This window comes from Orcinus orca, chromosome 3, assembly GCF_937001465.1.
Source record: "Orcinus orca chromosome 3, mOrcOrc1.1, whole genome shotgun sequence".
NCBI classification, from domain to species: domain Eukaryota; kingdom Metazoa; phylum Chordata; class Mammalia; order Artiodactyla; family Delphinidae; genus Orcinus; species Orcinus orca.
This window is the reverse complement of record NC_064561.1, coordinates 9,493,551-9,510,957: the sequence shown is the minus strand read 5'-3', so window position 1 is coordinate 9,510,957 and position 17,407 is coordinate 9,493,551. Positions and strand designations below refer to the sequence as shown.

The window sequence follows — 17,407 nt, the reverse complement described above, 5'->3', positions numbered from 1 at the left end:
CAGAAAGACCTTCCCCGACCACCCTGGGGTCAGAAACCCCCACCCCGATTCCTCTAAGGCACATCCCATTTTATTTTATTTATTTTTTGCGGTACGCAGGCCTCTCACTGCTGTGGCCTCTCCCGCTGCAGGGCACAGGCTCCGGACGCGCAGGCTCAGCGGCCATGGCTCACGCACCCAGCCGCTCCGCGGCATGTGGGATCTTCCCAGACCGGGGCACGAACCCGTGTCCCCTGCATCGGCAGGCGGACTCTCAACCACTGCGCCACCAGGGAAGCCCAGGCACATCCCATTTTAGTATCTTCGTAACACTTAAGACTCTGAAATCATCTTATCTTGTGTTGTCTGTTTTCTACAATGTATAAAACATTGTGGCAGCGAGGACCCATTTTCTGTGTTGTCCTCCTGTATCCCCAGGGCTCAGAATTATTCCTGGCCTCTAATGCATGCCAAAGAAAAAAACAACAGCAATAGTGTTAATCATAGCTTATTCATGGTGCTACTGTGTACCAACCTCTATTTGAAGCTCCTTACATAAATCATCTCCAGTCTTCAGAACAACCCTACCAAGCAGAGACTGGCTTTTCTGTTTTATTTTTTGTTTTTTTTTTGGTGGTGCCTCTTGGCTTGCAGGATAGGTTCCCTAACCAGGGATAGAACCTAGCCCTGGCAGTGAAAGCACTGAGTCCTAACCACTGGACCACCAGGGAATTCCCCCAAGCAGGGACTGTTGTTATCCCCATATTACAGAAGAGGAAACTGAGGCCCAGAGAGGTTTAGGGACTTGAGGTTGCATAACCAGGGAGTTTCAGTGTTGAGTTTGAAGCCTGAGAAGCATAACTGCAAAGTCTGAGTTTGCTAAATGGAAGAATGGGGCCCTGATGGGAAAGGAGCCCCTCAGGGCATTCAGCATTGTGCCCCTAAGCCCCTGCCTCTCCACCTTTCCTTTCTGGTCTCCACAGCCCACACACTCGCAAGCCCAGCCGCCAGATCCCGTGCCAGGGTGGTGGTGGGGGAACCCAGCAGGTAAGGGGTTTACTCTCCTCCCCATTGTGGGTTTGCAGAGATGCCTCCCAGGCTACCAGGTTGGGGGCAAGCCATTAAAGGTGGATCTGGGGACTTCCCTGGTGGGCCAGTGGTTAAGATTCCACGCTCCCAACGCAGGGGCCAGGGTTTGATCCCCGGTCAGGGAACTAGATCCCCGCATGTCACAACTAAGATCTTGAATGCTGCAACTAAGACCCGGCACAGCCAAATACATAAATAAATAAACATTAAGAACAAAACAAAGCAAACAACAACAAACAAGGTGGATCTGGGGGGAGTTCCCTGGTGCCCTTAGTGGCTAGGACTCAGCGCCTTCACTGCCTAGGACCCGGTTCAATCTCTGGTCAGGATCTAGAGAGCACAGATTCCACCTACGGGGGGGGGGGGGGGGCGGGGGGCGGATCTAGAGAGCACAGATTCCACCTTCGGGGGGGGGGGGGGCGGATCTAGAGAGCACAGAGTCCACCTACCAGACAGCAGGGTTGGCTGCCCAGGACCCCGAGCCCAGTCCCAGACTGACCAACACACGGAAAGACGGACAAACAGATGATCCTCAGCCAGCTGACCACTCCTTTGAGCCTGCTCAGTGGGGCCTGGCCGCCCACAGGCTTAGGGAGGCCTGGACCCCGAGGCCTCCCGGCTCAGCCCCAGGCTGCTGCCAATGAGACCCAGTCTCTGGGTCAAGGGGCCCCAGCTTTCCCAGTGCCATCCTCTGCCCTTGGCAGATGGAAGGCCTTCCTGGGTCTGCAGAAAACTGGGCAGCTGGGGACCGGCAGGATGCAGCACGGGCAGGATGTGGCCATCACTGTCTCTGCCGCTGGACCCACAGGAAGTGGCCCAGGAGATGTGCAAAGCCGTGCCCTTCACTCAAGCAGGGGAAGGAGAGGGCTGGGTTTCAGTGTTGATAGAGCACCAGCTGTGGCACCAGACAGATTTGGGGTCAACCCTGCATCCTTCACCTAAATGTCTCTGATCTTCCATTTTCTCCCTCGTAAGATGGGGCATAAGCATCTCCCACCTGGGCCAATGCAAGTGCTGCCATCTTGGTCTCCCAGCTTCTGCTATGGCCACCCTGTCTCCTGAGTCTAGTTTTCCATCTAGTGGCCAGAGGGCATCTGGGAACACCTGAGTCTGATCACATCCCTCCTCTGTTCAGAACCCTCCATGGCTCCCACTTCACTCAGAGTGAACGTCCAAGTCCTTCCTGTGGCCCACAAGGCCCTGCACACAATGCCTGTCATCTCCTGCCCTTACCTCCTCCCACTCTCCCACTCTCCCTCCTCCCACTCTCACCCTCACCCACTTTCCTCCCGCCGCACCAGCCATCTTGCTTTTCTCCAGACACACCAATATTATGTGGACCTCAGGTCCTTTGCACTGGCTGTTCCCTTTGCCTCTAGCACTCCCCACCCCCAACATTCTATGGTTCCTTCTCTCACCTCCTCCAGGTTTTTACTCAGATGTTGTTTTAAAATGTCCCCCCTTTCTGCTTTATTTCTCGCTGTAGTTCACATCATCACCTAACAAACGAAATTGATTTTGTAGTTGCATTTACCATCTATCTCCCTCACTAGAATGTTTGCTCCACCAGGGCAGAGATTTTTTTTTTTTTTTTTTTTTTTTTTTGCGGTATGCGGGCCTCTCACTGTTGTGGCCTCTCCCGTTGCGGAGCACAGGCTCCGGACGCGCAGGCTCAGCGGCCATGGCTCACGGGCCCAGCAGCTCCGCGGCATGTGGGATCTTCCCGGACCAGGGCAGGAACGCGTGTCCCCTGCATCGGCAGGCAGACTCTCAACCACTGCACCACCAGGGAAGCCCGGGGAAGAGATTTTTATGTCTTGTTCACTTCTGTAGCCCCATCCCTGCTCTAGAGCAGAGCCAGACACAGTGGGCACTAAGTATTTGTTAAATGAATGAATGAATGAATAATAGTAGTACTTGCCTCCTAAGGGCTATTGGGCAGCCTGAATGAGAGGGGTAAGGGAAGCACTCGTACAGCTGCATTCAGTTGGCGCTCCATAAAGGTTTTGAAAATTCATACCATGTGTTGTTTATGGCCCAGGTTTTGGAGCTAGGCGTACCTAAGTTCAACTTCTGCCTCAGCTGCTGATTTCTGTGTGACACAGGGCAAGTGGCTTTCCTTCTTTATGCCTCAAGTCCCACCTTTGCAAAAGGGAGTTAATAATAGTTGAGAACTCATGCAAAGTGTTTGGCACCATGCTTACCAGGGTGTCAGTTCCCAGGACCCCTTGGTTTGTTATCCATTCAGCAAACCTTTATTGAATCCAGACCACTCGGTGGTATTGCACAGCCCTGGACCAGCTGCCTCAGTTGCCCCATACAGCCGTGCACACTGCACACAGCAGAGGGGACCCCTGACCTGGGATCCAGCTGTGTACCCTCTCCCAGAGCTGCAACTGTCCCGGGGGGGCACAAGGATGCTCTAAAGGCTAGCAGACCCCTCGGCCGCTGCGTAGTCTTAGGCAAGCAAGGGACTTCTTTGAGCCTCAGTCTCCTCATCTGTAAATGGGGATATTAATGGTTCCAGACTTGCAGCATTGTGGGGAGGAGGGAGTTCCTCAAAGGTGAGCAGCATGGGCCCGGCAGGGTGTTAGGATTCGGCAAGTGTTAGCTTTTGTTGTGATTCTTGGGGCTGTAGCCATAAACAAGACGGAAAGAGTCCCTGCCTTCAGGTAGTGAATATTCCGGGAGAGAGAGGAACATTGACAATCCCCCAAAGAGACATAACAATAAATTGCTATGAGACCCTGGAGAAAGAGATGAGGATGCTAGGAGAAAGACTACCAGGAGGGTAAAATTTGCCTTGGGGGTGCTTTTGAGGAAGGAAGGATGAGTTGGAATGAGCTCTGGGAAAGGTGGATGGAAGAGAAGTCCAGGTGGAGGGCGCAGCAGGGACAACGTCCCGGAGGCAGAGGCACAAGTTTGGTGCATTGAAAGAACAGCGAGGAATAGAACTACCCTATGATCCAGCAATCCCACATGTCCAGGGCATATACCTGGACAAAACTAGTATTCAAAAAGATACATGCGGGCTTCCCTGGTGGCGCAGTGGTTGAGAATCCGCCTGCCGATGCAGGGGACACGAGTTCGTGCCCCGGTCCGGGAAGATCCCACATGCCGCGGAGCAGCTGGGCCCATGAGCCACAACTACTGAGCCTGCGCGTCTGGAGCCTGTGCTCTGCAGCAAGAGAGGCCGCGACAGTGAGAGGCCCACACACCGCGATGAAGAGTGGTCCCCGCTTGCCACAACTAGAGAAAGCCCTCGCACAGAAACCAAGACCCAACACAGCCATAAATAAATAAATAAATTTATTTAAAAAAAAAAAAGATACATGCACCCCTATGTTCATAGCAGCACTATTCACAATAGCCAAGACATGGAAACAAAATAAATGTCCATCAACAGATGAATGGATAAAGAAGATGTGTACATATATACAATGGAATACTACTCAGCCATAAAAGAATGAAATAATACCATTTACAGCCACAAGGATGCAACTAGAGATTATCACGCTAAGTACAGTCAGAAAGAGAAAGACAAATACCATATGATATCACTTATATGTGGAATCTAAAATATGGCACAGATGAACCTATCTACAAAACAGAGACAGACTCACAGACATAGAGAACAGACTTGTGGCTGCTGAGGGGGATGGGGGTGGGGGAAGGATGGAGTGGGAATTTGGGGTTGGTAGATGCAAACTAGTACATTTAGAATGGATAAACAACAAGGTCCTACTGTATAGCACAGAGAACTATACCCAATCTCCTGGGATAAACCATAACGGAGAAGAATATAAAAAAAAGAATATATATATATATATGTGTGTGTGTAACTGAGTCACTTTGCCGTACAGCAGAAATTAGTACAACATTGTAATCAATTATACTTCAATTAAAAAAAAAAGAAAGAATAGGGACTTCCCTGGTGGTCCAGTGCTTAAGACTCCGTGCTTCCAATGCAGGGGGCTCGGGTTTGATCCCTAGATGGGGAATTAAGATCCCACATGCTGCATGGTGTGGCCAAATAATTAAAAAAGGGGGACTTCCCCGGCAGTCCTGTGGTTAAGACTTCTCTTTCCAATGCAGGGGGTGCGGGTATGATCCCTGGTCAAGGAGCTAAGATCCCACATGCCTCGGGGCCAAAAAACCAAAACATAAAACAGAAGTAATATTGTAACAAATTCAATAAAGACTTTAAAAATGGTCCACATCCAGGAATAAAGACACAGACGTAGAGAATGGACTTGAGGACACAGGGAGGGGACGAAGTGAGAGAGTGGCATGGACATATATACACTACCAAATGTAAAATAGATAGCTAGTGGGAAGCAGCCGCATAGCACAGGGAGATCAGCTCGGTGCTCTGTGACCACCTAGAGGGGTGGGATAGGGAGGGTGGGAGCGAGATGCAAGAGGGAGGAGATGTGGGGATATATGTATACGTATAGCTGATTCACTTTGTTGTAAAGCAGAAACTAACACACCATTGTAAAGCAATTATACTCCAATAAAGATGTTAAAAAAAAAAGTCCACATCAAAAAATAAATAAATAGAAAGAAAGAGAGAAATAACATCGAGGAGACCAGGGTGGCTGGGGCAGTGATGGGGGGAAGGGCAGGGAGATGTGGAGGCGGGAGGGCGGTGCAGGGTTTAAACAGAGAAGGGCCATGATCTGGGAGCAAGTTGATAGATCCACTTAGGTGGAGGGGATCATAGGAAGAACTAGCATTTACTGAGTGCCAACTGTGTGCCAGGCAATGAGCTAAGGGTTTTCTTTTTAATCCCCCCCAGGGATCCTGGAATACCACCCTTCCTATTGTCCCTCACCCTAGAGTGGTTTTCTTTTTTTTCCTGGTTGAACTTTGATCATTTTACAGGTGAGAAAACTGATGCCCAGAGAGGTTGAGTAAGTTGCCCCAAGGCACACAGCCAGCAGATGGCAGAGTCAGAATTTGAACCCAGGCATCCATGCCTCTCTAGGTAGGATGAAGTCTCTGGCTCCAGATTCCACTGCCCTTGACTCATCTCCCTGCCTCTGGCCCCAGGTGCTCTCCCGGCTGGGCTGCATGGCTGTCTACTTCCTCAATCACCTCTGCTTTGGCCACTGCTCCTCTTTCTACATCCCCGTTCATCCTCTGCAACAGCTGTGTGCCCGCTCGCACGCGCTGGGCACCTGTGGTGCTCTGGTGTTGGGCGGGCAGCCCAGCCTCCCGTCGCCAGGTGAAGGATGTCCACTGTGCAGGTTGAGGGGTGTCAGTGCGGACCAAAGGCATGAGCTGAGCATCACGAATGGACACACAGATGCATGCACCTTGGAGAGACGGGGGAAGACAGGCTGAGAAAGACGCCAACCTGGACCATGCACACTGGGTCCAGCAACCAGGGACGCAGGACAGCCAGACAGGTCTCCAGAGTCCTCACCCTGCTCCTAGGGACACCAGGCACAGCCCCACCCATGGGGGTGGACCACTCATAGTCAAAGTGCATATTTATTGAGTACTCACTGTTTGCCACGCCCTGCTCTAAGTCTTTGATAAGTACTAACTCATGTCAGCCTCAGAGCAGCCCCATGACATAGGGGTTAGTAGCATCACATTTTATGGAAAAGGAAACCTAAGTCCCAAGAGGCAAAGTCACTCACTCAGAGTCACACAGCAGTGCATGGCAGAGGTGGCATTTGAACCCAAGGCATGGTGGTTTCTGTTTTTAACCACCAAGCTGGACCTCTTCTCCCAGAATGAGTCAAAGACTCTCCCAGCTGCAAGGAAGATAGATGGCCCCACCCAGACTAGGAGACACAGTGATGACATGGTCTTAGCGATCGGGAGGCAGACGGAGCTGCTGGGGGAAACCTGGGCTCCCCGAGTCAGAGGCAGGACACACGTGCCCCCAGCTGCCCCTCCTGTCCCTCCACCTCCCCCGAGTCTCCACACAGCACCATGCCCAGTGTGGCATTTACAGGAACCATAAAGGTTGGCCAAGTCTAGTTGTGTGTGTGTGTGTGTATGTGTGTGTGTGTGTGTGTGTGTTTCTCCAATTGGGGTTTCCTGGGAGTGGGTGGCCCTGTGCTGGAGCGTGGGCATCAGGGGTGCTCCTTCCTCAGCTGGGCTCAGGGTCTGCAGTGGACGAGGGCAGCCTGGCTTTGGGCGGCTGGAACCAGGGCCCTAGCAGATGGGCCCGTCTGGCACAGACGCGGGGACATGTGGCGCTGTCAGGGTTGCCTCCAAATGCCCCCCGGAGCGCAGGGCGGGGGCTGGCCAGGCCCCCCTCAGCCTTCTTCCTGCCTCAGGAAGGAAGGCCCCAGGTGAGGGGAGCAGGAGGCGGGGACCCAAGGAAACAGATGGGCCAGCGGGGCGTGGGAGCCTGTGACCTCTGACCCCACAGGCCTGCACGGAGGGGTGGGAACAGGCCAGGCAGGCAGCTCCCAAGCCCCTGCTCCAAGGGCCCTGAAGTGGGGGGTGATCACCAGGGGCCCACAGAGTCGGGGGCATACTCTCCCTCCTCCCTCCAGGGTTCTGTGCCAACCCTGAGCAGTGTCCGAGTGGGCAGCTCAGCCCTGGCACCGCGAGCACCCCTCTCTCTGGCAGGCATGAGGCGCCTGCTTTCCCCCCCTTCAGCTGTGCCCACCTCCTGCCAGCCGGGGAGCCAGCTGGGAACCTTGGTGACAGGGGGGCCCCCAGAGTCCCTGCCCCCTCCCGGGCAATGCCAGCCGGCCCCCACCCCCGCCCCCCAGGCCCAGTAATGGGTGGGTAATGAGTGCTGGGGGAGCGGGGGAGGGGCAGGGAATGCAGGTGCCACAGGCGCTGGCACAGGGGCCGATAATCAGGTTTGCCAACGCCATCTGTCACCGCGCGAGCATCTGGGGCTCAAGGTGACCCTGTCACCCTCAGTTACAATTACGAGTTTGGCATCTGTATTAAAGCCCGCCAGCCGGCCAGGCGGGGTGGGGGGGCTGGGGTGGGCATGAGGGTGTGCGGTGAGCCCCGTCCCGGGGGTCCCGTTCCCAGGGGCTGCGTGGCTGCCAAGGCACGGGGCTTCTCTGTGCCTGGGAGAGTTCGTGTGTGTGTGTGTGTGTGTGTGTGTGTGTGTGCGCGCGCGCGCGCCAGCCTCCTCAATTCTGTGAGTGAGCGTATCTGCGTGCAGGGCTGGGAGTCATGGGTTTTTGTGTGTCTCTGGGCGTGGTGGTTGTGTGTCTGAGCTTGGGGATGGCCAGGGCTGGGGGGCAGCTCTGAGATCATGTGGGTACACAGATGGGCATGTGTTCATGTGCTGGGAGAGGAGCGTATGGCAGTTCCAGGTGTCTTTGGGTGATGGTGTGTCTGGGTGAATGCATGATGGGGTGTGTGTGTGTGTGTGTGTGTGTGTCTGTGTGACTGTGCATGTGTATCTGAGGGTGTGTGGTGCTGTACACCTGATGGTCACAGGCTGTATGTTTGGGTATGTGGGTCTGTGTATAAGATCCCGTCGAAGTGTGTATGTGTGTGTGTGTGAATGCACGGGGGCAGCAGCTGGGAGAGGCTCTGTGTGGTCACCGCAGGGCTCCTCTCCTGCCCCTTTAGTTTGTTCCTGTCCTCAGCAACCCCTGCCGGCAGGGCTCTGATGTCGGGGACTTGGGGAAGGCAGGGAGCTGGCTCTGAGGAGGGCTCTGGGTTCTTGATGCTACTTCTTTTTTTTTTTTTTTTGGCCACGTCACGTGGCCTGTGGGATTTTTTTTTTAGTTCCCTGACCAGGGATCGAACCCGGGCCCTGGCAGTGCCAGCGCCGAGTCCTAACCACTGGACTGCCGAGGAATTCCCGCTGGGTCCTTGATTCTAGATTCTGGAGGATGGGATCTAGATGTTTGGATTGTGGATGGTGGATGCTTGGACCTGGATTTTAGATTCCGGGTTCGGATTCTAGATCTTGGTATCTGGGATCTAGATTCCGATTCTGGATTCTGAGATCTGGTTTTGGACTCTGGGATTTGGATTCCAGGCTCTGAATTCTGGGTCTGGGTCCTCGCTGCTGGACCTTGGCTTCCCGTCTCTGGGTTCTGTGTGTTGACTTTGGCCTGTCCTCTCTGCCCTTCTATTCAGACAGGGCCACTGGGCTGCCCACCATCCCCTGCACACACACCCCACCCCCTAACCTGATGGGTGCAGATAACATGCATGGCCACCAGGGGACACCCTTGGTTCAGATTTGGGCCAAGCTGACCTAGACACAGAGGAGTTAGGGGACCACCCTAGCCCGGATTGACACGGCTCTTTGAGGGGGGACGGGGACAGGACTTCACTTCCCTCCCCACCCCTCCCAGTGTCGGCCGGTGACTGATGTCTGTCAAACATGGAGAACTGGACCCAGCATCCCCATAGATACCAATCTGGATCAAGGGACAGGGTGCCCAGTCAGTGGGGCAGATTGGGCAGAAGGCACGTGTGTGTCTGTGAAGGTGTCAATGAATGTAGGGAAACATCTGTGCATGTGTGAGAGTGCACTGTGTGTCTGGAGTGGCCACATATAACAGCGTTCCCATGGAGCGTGAGCCTGTGTGGTGGTGTGTGGCCATGTGTTACGGGGACTAGGTGTCTGGCAGGATCCTCATGTGACGGCACATCTAGGAGCCGTATCTATAACTGTGAGTGCCACTCTGGTGTGGGGCACTAATCCCTGTCATATGGGTGTGTCTGGCTATGACCATGACTGGGTCACTGGGTGGCTGTGGGTGTATTTGTGGGTGTCACTGTGCTCGTGAGGGTGTCTTGGAGTGTCTGGGGGAGGGTTCCCGAAGACTGGGACCCTGTGTCAATGATGTCTTGTCAGTTGGGGTGTGAAGATGTGTAGGATGTCTTGTCAGTTGGGGTGTGAAGATGTGTAGGAAAGAGGTGTGCCTTCTGAGAGTGTCGAACCAGGGAAGGCGTGTGGTCCAAAGGGGGTTGAGAAGGGACCGAGGTGGGTGGGACCAGAGGCGCTCAGAGCATTTCCTTCATTTCTTCCCTAGGTATGTCTGACCCTCGTTCTCACTGGGTTTCTCTACGGCAGCGTCTCTTCCCACCTCTCAGCATCTCTGACTTTGTCTGTGGGTCCTGGTCCTCTGCCTCATCCTGTTGCCAGGCACAGTGTGCTCTGTGGGTATTGGCTGGCTGGTCCTGTCTCCCACTCCAGCCCTTCATCTTCCATCTCGATCTCCGACTCTGCCTCCCTTTGGCCCTTTCCCTCTGTCCTTCCTTATTTGTGCGTTTCTCTTGCAGGTCTCTCCCATCTCTCTTTCTCCATCTCTGTCTCTCTCTCGGCTTCTAAGTGTCTTTGCCCATCTACAGCTCTGTCTCTCTCCATCTCTTGTCTCTCCCCGTCTCTATCTCTCCCAGTCTCTGCCGGCTCGAGTGGGTCCGGGCGGGTCCGGGACAGCCCGGCCCGGGCGCCGCTGCGAACAATGCCCCATTCACGCGGCCAGCCAGCGCCATGGCAACGCGCCCGCCCCGCCCGCCCCGCGTGCGGGCCGCTCGTGCCAAGAGGATGCCATGGTTACGTCAGGCGCGTGCCCGCCCCGCGCGCTCGTGAAGGGGCCGGGCCAGCAGGGGGCGCTCGGCGGTACCCTCTGCCTGGAGTCAGGGCTCCTTCAAGGGGCCTTCAGCCACTCATTGCCTCAGTGTCCCCTTCTGTAAAACATCGGGGATGGGCAGAGTGAGATTCTGTGTACTTCTGTGTGTGTGTGTGTTTTCATGCCTGTGTGTGTTGGTGAGTGTGTAGTTTGGGTGTGATGGTGTATCTGTGTGTTTGTGGTCTTTTGACGGTGTGCCCTTGTGTTTGTATGCCTGGGGTGTGTGTGTGTGTGTGTGTGTGTGTGTGTCGGTGGTTTGGGTGTGATTATGTGCTTGTGAATTCATGTGACAGTGTGTGTGTCCGTGTTTGCATGCCTGAGGGGTGGATGTGAGAGAGACAGAGAGAGATGGTGGGTGTCTGTGGTTTGGGTGTGATTCTGTGTTTGTGATTATGGGTTCGTGTGATAGTGTGTGTGCCTGTGTTTGCATGCCGTGTGTGTGTGTGTGTGTATGTGTGTGTGTGTGATGGTGGCTGGCCCCGTCGTTGGGTGTGGTTGCGAGTTTGTGTGACGGTTGTTTGTGGGTCTGGGGGTCCGTGTTCACAAACTCATATGTGCCTATGCGTGTACTGGGTATAGGTTCCAAGGACTGCCAGGGCTTGGCTAAGCGCCCCCTCACCTGAGGGCCTCCTGGCGCAGAAGGGGGTGCCCAGCTGCCTGGGACCTCCCACTCCCCACAGGTTCAGGAGAGCCCCAGCTGATGAATATTCATCAGGCAGAGGGGCTGGCACCCACCGCCTACAGCTGCGCGTCTATTAGCCCCCCCTGCTCTCCAGGCACCAACTGCAGTGGGGAGAGGGGGTAGCAGCGTGGGCCTCTCCCCGTCTCCATGACTTGGGGGGCTGGAGGGCTTCCTAGTGACTACTGTGGGGGTCATGTCAGTGTGCCTCGCTGCTTGTTGGGATGGCTACGGGACTGTCTCAACGTTGTGACAGGCATTGGGGAGAATGACTGTTGTGTGACAGGATGTCCTTGTCACCGTGGTGTGGCTGTCCCCCACTGTTTCTTTGTAGCTCTGTCCGGGGACTCTGGGCAGTGCGAGATGTGTACCTGTCACCTGCAACAGTGAGATGCTGAGTGCACGTCATCAGAATGTCTGTGAGCAGTTCTGCAGTGGCCTGTACCTGCTGGCTACCTGCTCTGTGACCATCAGGGTGTGTTGTCGCGTTATTGGAGCCACTGGCTGGGTTCAAACATTGCTCGAGGGGCAGCTGTGCACCACACCCTGGGAATGAAGTGCTCAGAGCTGCTTCCCCTCCTTGTGACCTAGTGGGGCAGTGACTCCGTGTGGCCACGTGGCTAACACAGCTGAAGGGGCACCCGGACCGGGTATGTGAGTGTGCCCCTGCTGGTCAGACACTGAATACAGTGTGAGGGTCAGCGTGTCAGGGTCAGTGTGAGGATGTGTGAGACAGTGTGGTTGAAGGCATGTGTGACCAGAATCCTTGAGGCTGTGATGGTACTTCTGTGTGTCACAGGGTGGCTGGGGGTGTGACAGGCAGGGTTTCTGGTTGAAGGTGTGACAATGTGACTCTGTGTGTGGTTGAAGGTGTGACAGCATATGTGACAGTGTGGTGGTGTGTGACAGTGTGACTGAAGATGAGACAGTGTGGCTGTGTGTGGCTGTGTGATTGAAGGTGTGATGGTGACACTATGTGTGTGACAGTGAGTGTGTGATGACATGAGCCAAGGGGCTTTGACTGCCCCACCCCCACCCCAAGGCTGCACAGGGAGCCCGGCTACACCGCCACACACAGCTACACTGTCACATCGTCAGCAATGCTGTCACATCCAGCCGTGGTGTCTTACCTTTGTGCTGGATCGAGGGGCCTTGTGACATGGGACTGGCAGCCGCTCAGCCTGCGGACACACGCGGGCCTGAGACGGGGGATACCTGGAGACCCAGTGCCAGCCGGGGCTCTGCCTTGCTGCTGTGTCTTCCCCCTGCAGGCTGGGCTGGGGAGTGGCCTCCAGATGCGGTGGGGATGGGGGCGAGGGGGGCTCCTCTGGTCTGGGGGACTCCAGCTTGGGCCCTGGTATGTGGCTGGGTGGCCCCTGGTGCTCAGCCAGGGACACAGTGCGGCCGGCCTCACCCCCCTTGATCCCCACACCCTGGTCGGCTGGGTGGTGGCAGCACACAGAGGCCCCATTCAGGAGCCAGGGCCAGGTTTCCAGGACGGGTGGGGTGGGTCTCCAGCGGGCTGCAAATGAAATGTTTCCCCAGCTCCTTCCCTTGCCTCCAGATGAGCGTTAGCCACAGGAAGCCCTGCCGCCTGCCTGTCCTTGGCGCTAGCCACGCTGTGCTGCTGGGGCACGTGTGAGTGCGCGTCTGTGCCACCTTGTGCACAGCTGCGGGCTGGCCTGAGTATCCCCATTTGTGATCTGGGGATGCCTGTGTCTGTGTTTGGGTGTCAGTGTGTGATCAGTTGTGACCATGGACGATCCTGTGTGTCTGTGTATATGTGATCTGTGTATCTTTGTGGCACCCTGCGTGTGCCAGGTCTACGGGTGATTTTGAGAACATCTGTGTACGTGACTCAAAAGGTCTGTAACACTTTGTGTAATTGTGTGACTTTGTGTATACCTGTGTAACTGGACTCAGCGTATGAGTCTGGGAGTCTGTGTAACTGGGTTTGTCTTTGTGAGTCAGTGTCAATCTGGGTCTCTGTGGGGGAGGTCTATGTGATGGCGAAGGTCTTTGTGTGTGACTGGAGTGTTATTGGTGTTACTCTGTGGGGGAGATCTGTGTGGGATTCTCTCTGCAGCTGTGTGCTTGTGTGTCCGTGCACTAAGGGTGTGCGACAGCATTTCTGGGTGATCCTGTGTCTGTGTGTAATTATGGCATTTTACATGACTGCCCAGAGGAGGAGGAGGGTCTGTATCTTTGTGTGTCTGAGCATGCCTGTGTGTGTCTTTGTGATTCTGTGTGCACGTGACTGTAGGAGTCTGGGGTGTGTGTGTGTGTGTGTGTGTGTGTGTGGCATGGACGCAGGTGCCTTGACAGTGGGGCTGTAACTCTTCACTCCCCACTACAGGTTCCCAGCCCAGGGAGGGGGCAGCGAGCGCAAGGCTAGGACCCCAGCCTGGGCACAGACCATGTCCTCCAGGCTGGGCAGGAGAGGCATAAGGCCCTCTTGGGGAGTAGGGATCCCCAGTCCTGCCAGGAGGGCCTGGAGCACCCCTCCCCGACCCTGGCAGCACCCTCAGCCTGGCTCTTGACTTATCTCGTGTACCAGATGTTCGTCCTCCTCTGCGGGGAGGCCTGCCCACCTGCCCCGGAGCGCAGCACTGCCTGGCCCCACCTTTGGTGGCCCAGGACTTGGCTGGTGGAGCCCAGATGTTTTGGTACCGCCTCCCACTGCCCCCAGCATCCCGGCTGGGTAATGCCATGGGCCTGGTGCCCACTCCTCCCTCCTCCTCCCCCGGCACACCTGCATTGTAAGAACACACCTGCTGCCAGCCGCAGCCAGGTGGGCAGCCCCGGCAGGGAGGAATGTGGGAGATTCCAGCTGTGGCATCCCAGCTGTACACAGCCCCCCGGCAACACCCTCCTCCCCTGTGATTTCTTGAAGGCCAGGTGTGGTCCTAAGACCTGGGCTGGTGGGGGGAGGGGGGGCCCGGGTGTCCTCCACAGCAACCCCTCAGCCTCTCTGTAAAAATCCTCCCAGCTGGCAGCTGTGGAGGGGGGAGCAGAGTGGATGTGGATGTGTGTGCATGGCGTGGGGGGGTGTTTGTTGTGGGTATGGGGGTGGTCTGAGCAACGTGGAGAGAATTCTGAGTGCGGATATGCTCATGAATATGGGGGAAATGTTTTGTTTGTGGGAACATGGATGGATGTGCGAGTGTGTAAGGAAGAGAGAGGGGGTGTGTGTGCACACAGGGAGGGTGTTGTGGCGTGAGGGTGTGTGAATGGAAGGATGGGTGTTGTGTGTGTGTGGATGAATGGAATGCGTGTGTGAAGTGGGTATGGGATGCTGGTTCAAGCAGAGCCCAGGCTTGTCGCCAGAGGCGGACCGGGAGGGTGAGGGGGGAGTGGGCAGACCCCAGCCCTAGGGCCTGGCACGGATGGTGGAACAGGGCTGGGAGGACAGGTCGGCAGGTGGGGAGAGGACTGGGCCAAAGCTGATGGGGCTTCTGAGGGGTGACCCCTTCATGGCTGTTTGCAGAGGGGCAAGGAGGGTCCACCTGTCTCTCGAGGTCTCCCCAATTCCCCAGTTACATGAAAGATCCCAGACACCCCAAACCCTTCAACCATTCCTCCCCCCTCCCCAAACCTTTCCTATTGCCTTCCCCTCCAGCCCCCACAGGCCCACACTTCTCCAATGTCCCCTTCACCCAGGCCCCGTAACCCCCCAGATTTATCCTCTGCTCCTTCCCTCAGCCATCCAAGCCCCACCTTGGCACCCCAAACCTCTCCTGGGCTTACATATCCCCAGTTCCTTCTCCCAGACATTCCAGCCTCTCTTGGGCCTCCTCAAAGGCCCCCAGACCCATCCCTGTCGCCCCCCAACTTCCTGCTCCCCTCTCCTCCCTATCTCCCTCCCCCTTGACCTATCCCTCACATCCCTTTCCTGAGCCATCCAAGCCCCCAGCCCCTTGATCCCCAAATCCCCTTCCTGTCCCTCCCCTCAGTCCCACATATCCTCCAGTGCCCTCCTGCAGCCCCTCCTCCAACACCCCCATGTAGCCCCGCCCCTTCTCCTCGGCACCCGCCCCCCCCCCTCCGGTGCCTCCTCCCGCACGCCCTCCGACTGCAGCGGTGGAGGCTGTGGCCGGGAGGCAGCAGCGGCGGCCCTGAAACTTTAAACGGTGTTAAAAGTTTCTGTTTACGAGAAGCCCTTGAATTTTTAAGGACGTATCGATTCCCTCTGCCACGGCCTTGCATCGGCAGCGGCTGCGATGCAGAGGGGGAAGGCTGGGTCGGATCGGCGGGATCCCAGGATAGAGCCCCCCAAGTACGGCAATGACAGACACACATGTACCCAGGCACATCCTCAGGCACACAGAGACCTCCCTCCCTGACACACATGCGCACACACACACCTAGTCACACACACCAACACAGCCCGATACACAGACCCACATCTCTGAAAAGACACAGAACCCCGCTCCCTGACACACACAGTCACCTGTGTACACATACTCTGGTACACACAGATCTTCATCACTGCCCCAGACTCACAGGGACCCAACAGAGAGAAACATTCCTAGTGACACCCATTAACACTTTCAGCCACACAGACCCTGATTACAGACAGACCCCCTGGGTCACACACACTCTGGGACGCGTAGAGAGACCCGCGTCCCTGCCACACACACACAAGCTTGTTATGTACACTGACACTTTCTGACAGAGAGAGCCTCCCAGCTGATGCACACACTGTGGTCAGCTCAATACACACACACATATTCACCTAGGCACCCACATCACCAGCACTTCCTGTCAAAGACCAGACACTGCCAAGGTGACCTCCACACCTAACTCCCACTAGAATGTCAGCGCCCCCCAGCACAGGGTCTTTTGTCTCGTTCCCTACTATGTCCCCAGTGCTAGGCACAGAGCCTGGCAGACACTCACCCTCTGACTCACAGACACCCCAGGTACACAGCCAGACCCGCATCACTGCTACACCACACTGGCCCATTCAAAGAGACTCCTAGACGGACATACACTGACCTGCACCTCCTTTCCCCCAGAGGACACCCGGACCCGCCCAGACTCCCAAGAACACAACTCTGGCCACCCTGCCTCAAAGACGCAATGTGACCAGGAACACATACCCTCAGGCATATTTTCACATGGACATACACACACACCTGGGCATCGATACCCCTCCAACAGACAATGCATAGCTGAGAACTGCCACGGCTTCTTGCCCCAGGAGGGTGAGAAAGTGCCGGCTGCACCTGGCAGCAGGAGGAAGCTTTGCCTCGGCAGGAGCTGCCTGGGGGCTGCAGACACCACCTCCCCGCCCACCCTGGGGGGTCACTTAAGGGCTCCTCTTGCCCCCATGCCAGGGTCCTCAGCACAAACCTTTCCCCCCATTCCTCTTTGCTCTGGAAATGGGGGACCAGGGGCCGGCATGAGAGGAATGGAGCCTCGCCGGGGGTGTGAATACATGTCCCTGAGGCCTCAATGTCCATTTCTGTCCCTGATGGTTGGGCTGTGTGGTCCTTGTTAGATTTGTGTGTGTGTCCATGATCAGGGCCAAGTACAAGTGTGTGTGTGTGTGCGTGTGTGTGTGTTGGGAGTGGGGCGTGGAAGGGGCCTGGGTGTATGCATGTGATACCTGTGTACATCTGGGCATCAGGTGTGTGAAGTGTGTTCCTGTGTGCTGTTGTCTCTGCCAGTGTCACTTTGTGTCAGGGTCAGAGCTTTCCCTGTGTCTGGCATGTACGTCCCGGTGTCTGGTGGTTTGTGTTTGTGTGACAGTGCATTAGTGCATCTGTTTTGGTGCCGCTTTGTGCGTGTGTTGTGTGTGCATTCGGGTGTCTATGTATAGGAGTTGTGTGCCTGGAGTGTGTGAGGATGTGGTTGTGTGATCATGCCAGTGTCAGTGTGTCAGCATGAATCCGTAGATGTCAGCATGCACTGGTGTGTGTGTCTTGGTGTGTATCAGTGTGTCTCTGTGTGAGGCCCATATTGGAGTGTGTCCACCTGTATCTGGGAGTCTAAACATGGTTTGTTGTTGAAATGCATATGTGTGGGTATCGTGTGATGGTGGGCCCTGTGTGCATGTCAGTGTGTG

General features: G+C 55.7%; 1 protein-coding gene across 1 annotated transcript; it reads left to right on the top strand.

Moving 5' to 3' along the window:
* Positions 1-1,593: 1,593 nt before the first annotated feature.
* DAND5 (DAN domain BMP antagonist family member 5) lies at positions 1,594-6,353 on the top strand. Its single transcript, XM_004277451.1, is given in 5 exon segments — positions 1,594-1,847; positions 1,849-1,918; positions 6,124-6,200; positions 6,202-6,304; positions 6,306-6,353. Coding segments are annotated over 5 exon segments (552 nt in total).
* The last annotated feature ends 11,054 nt before the right edge of the window (positions 6,354-17,407 follow it).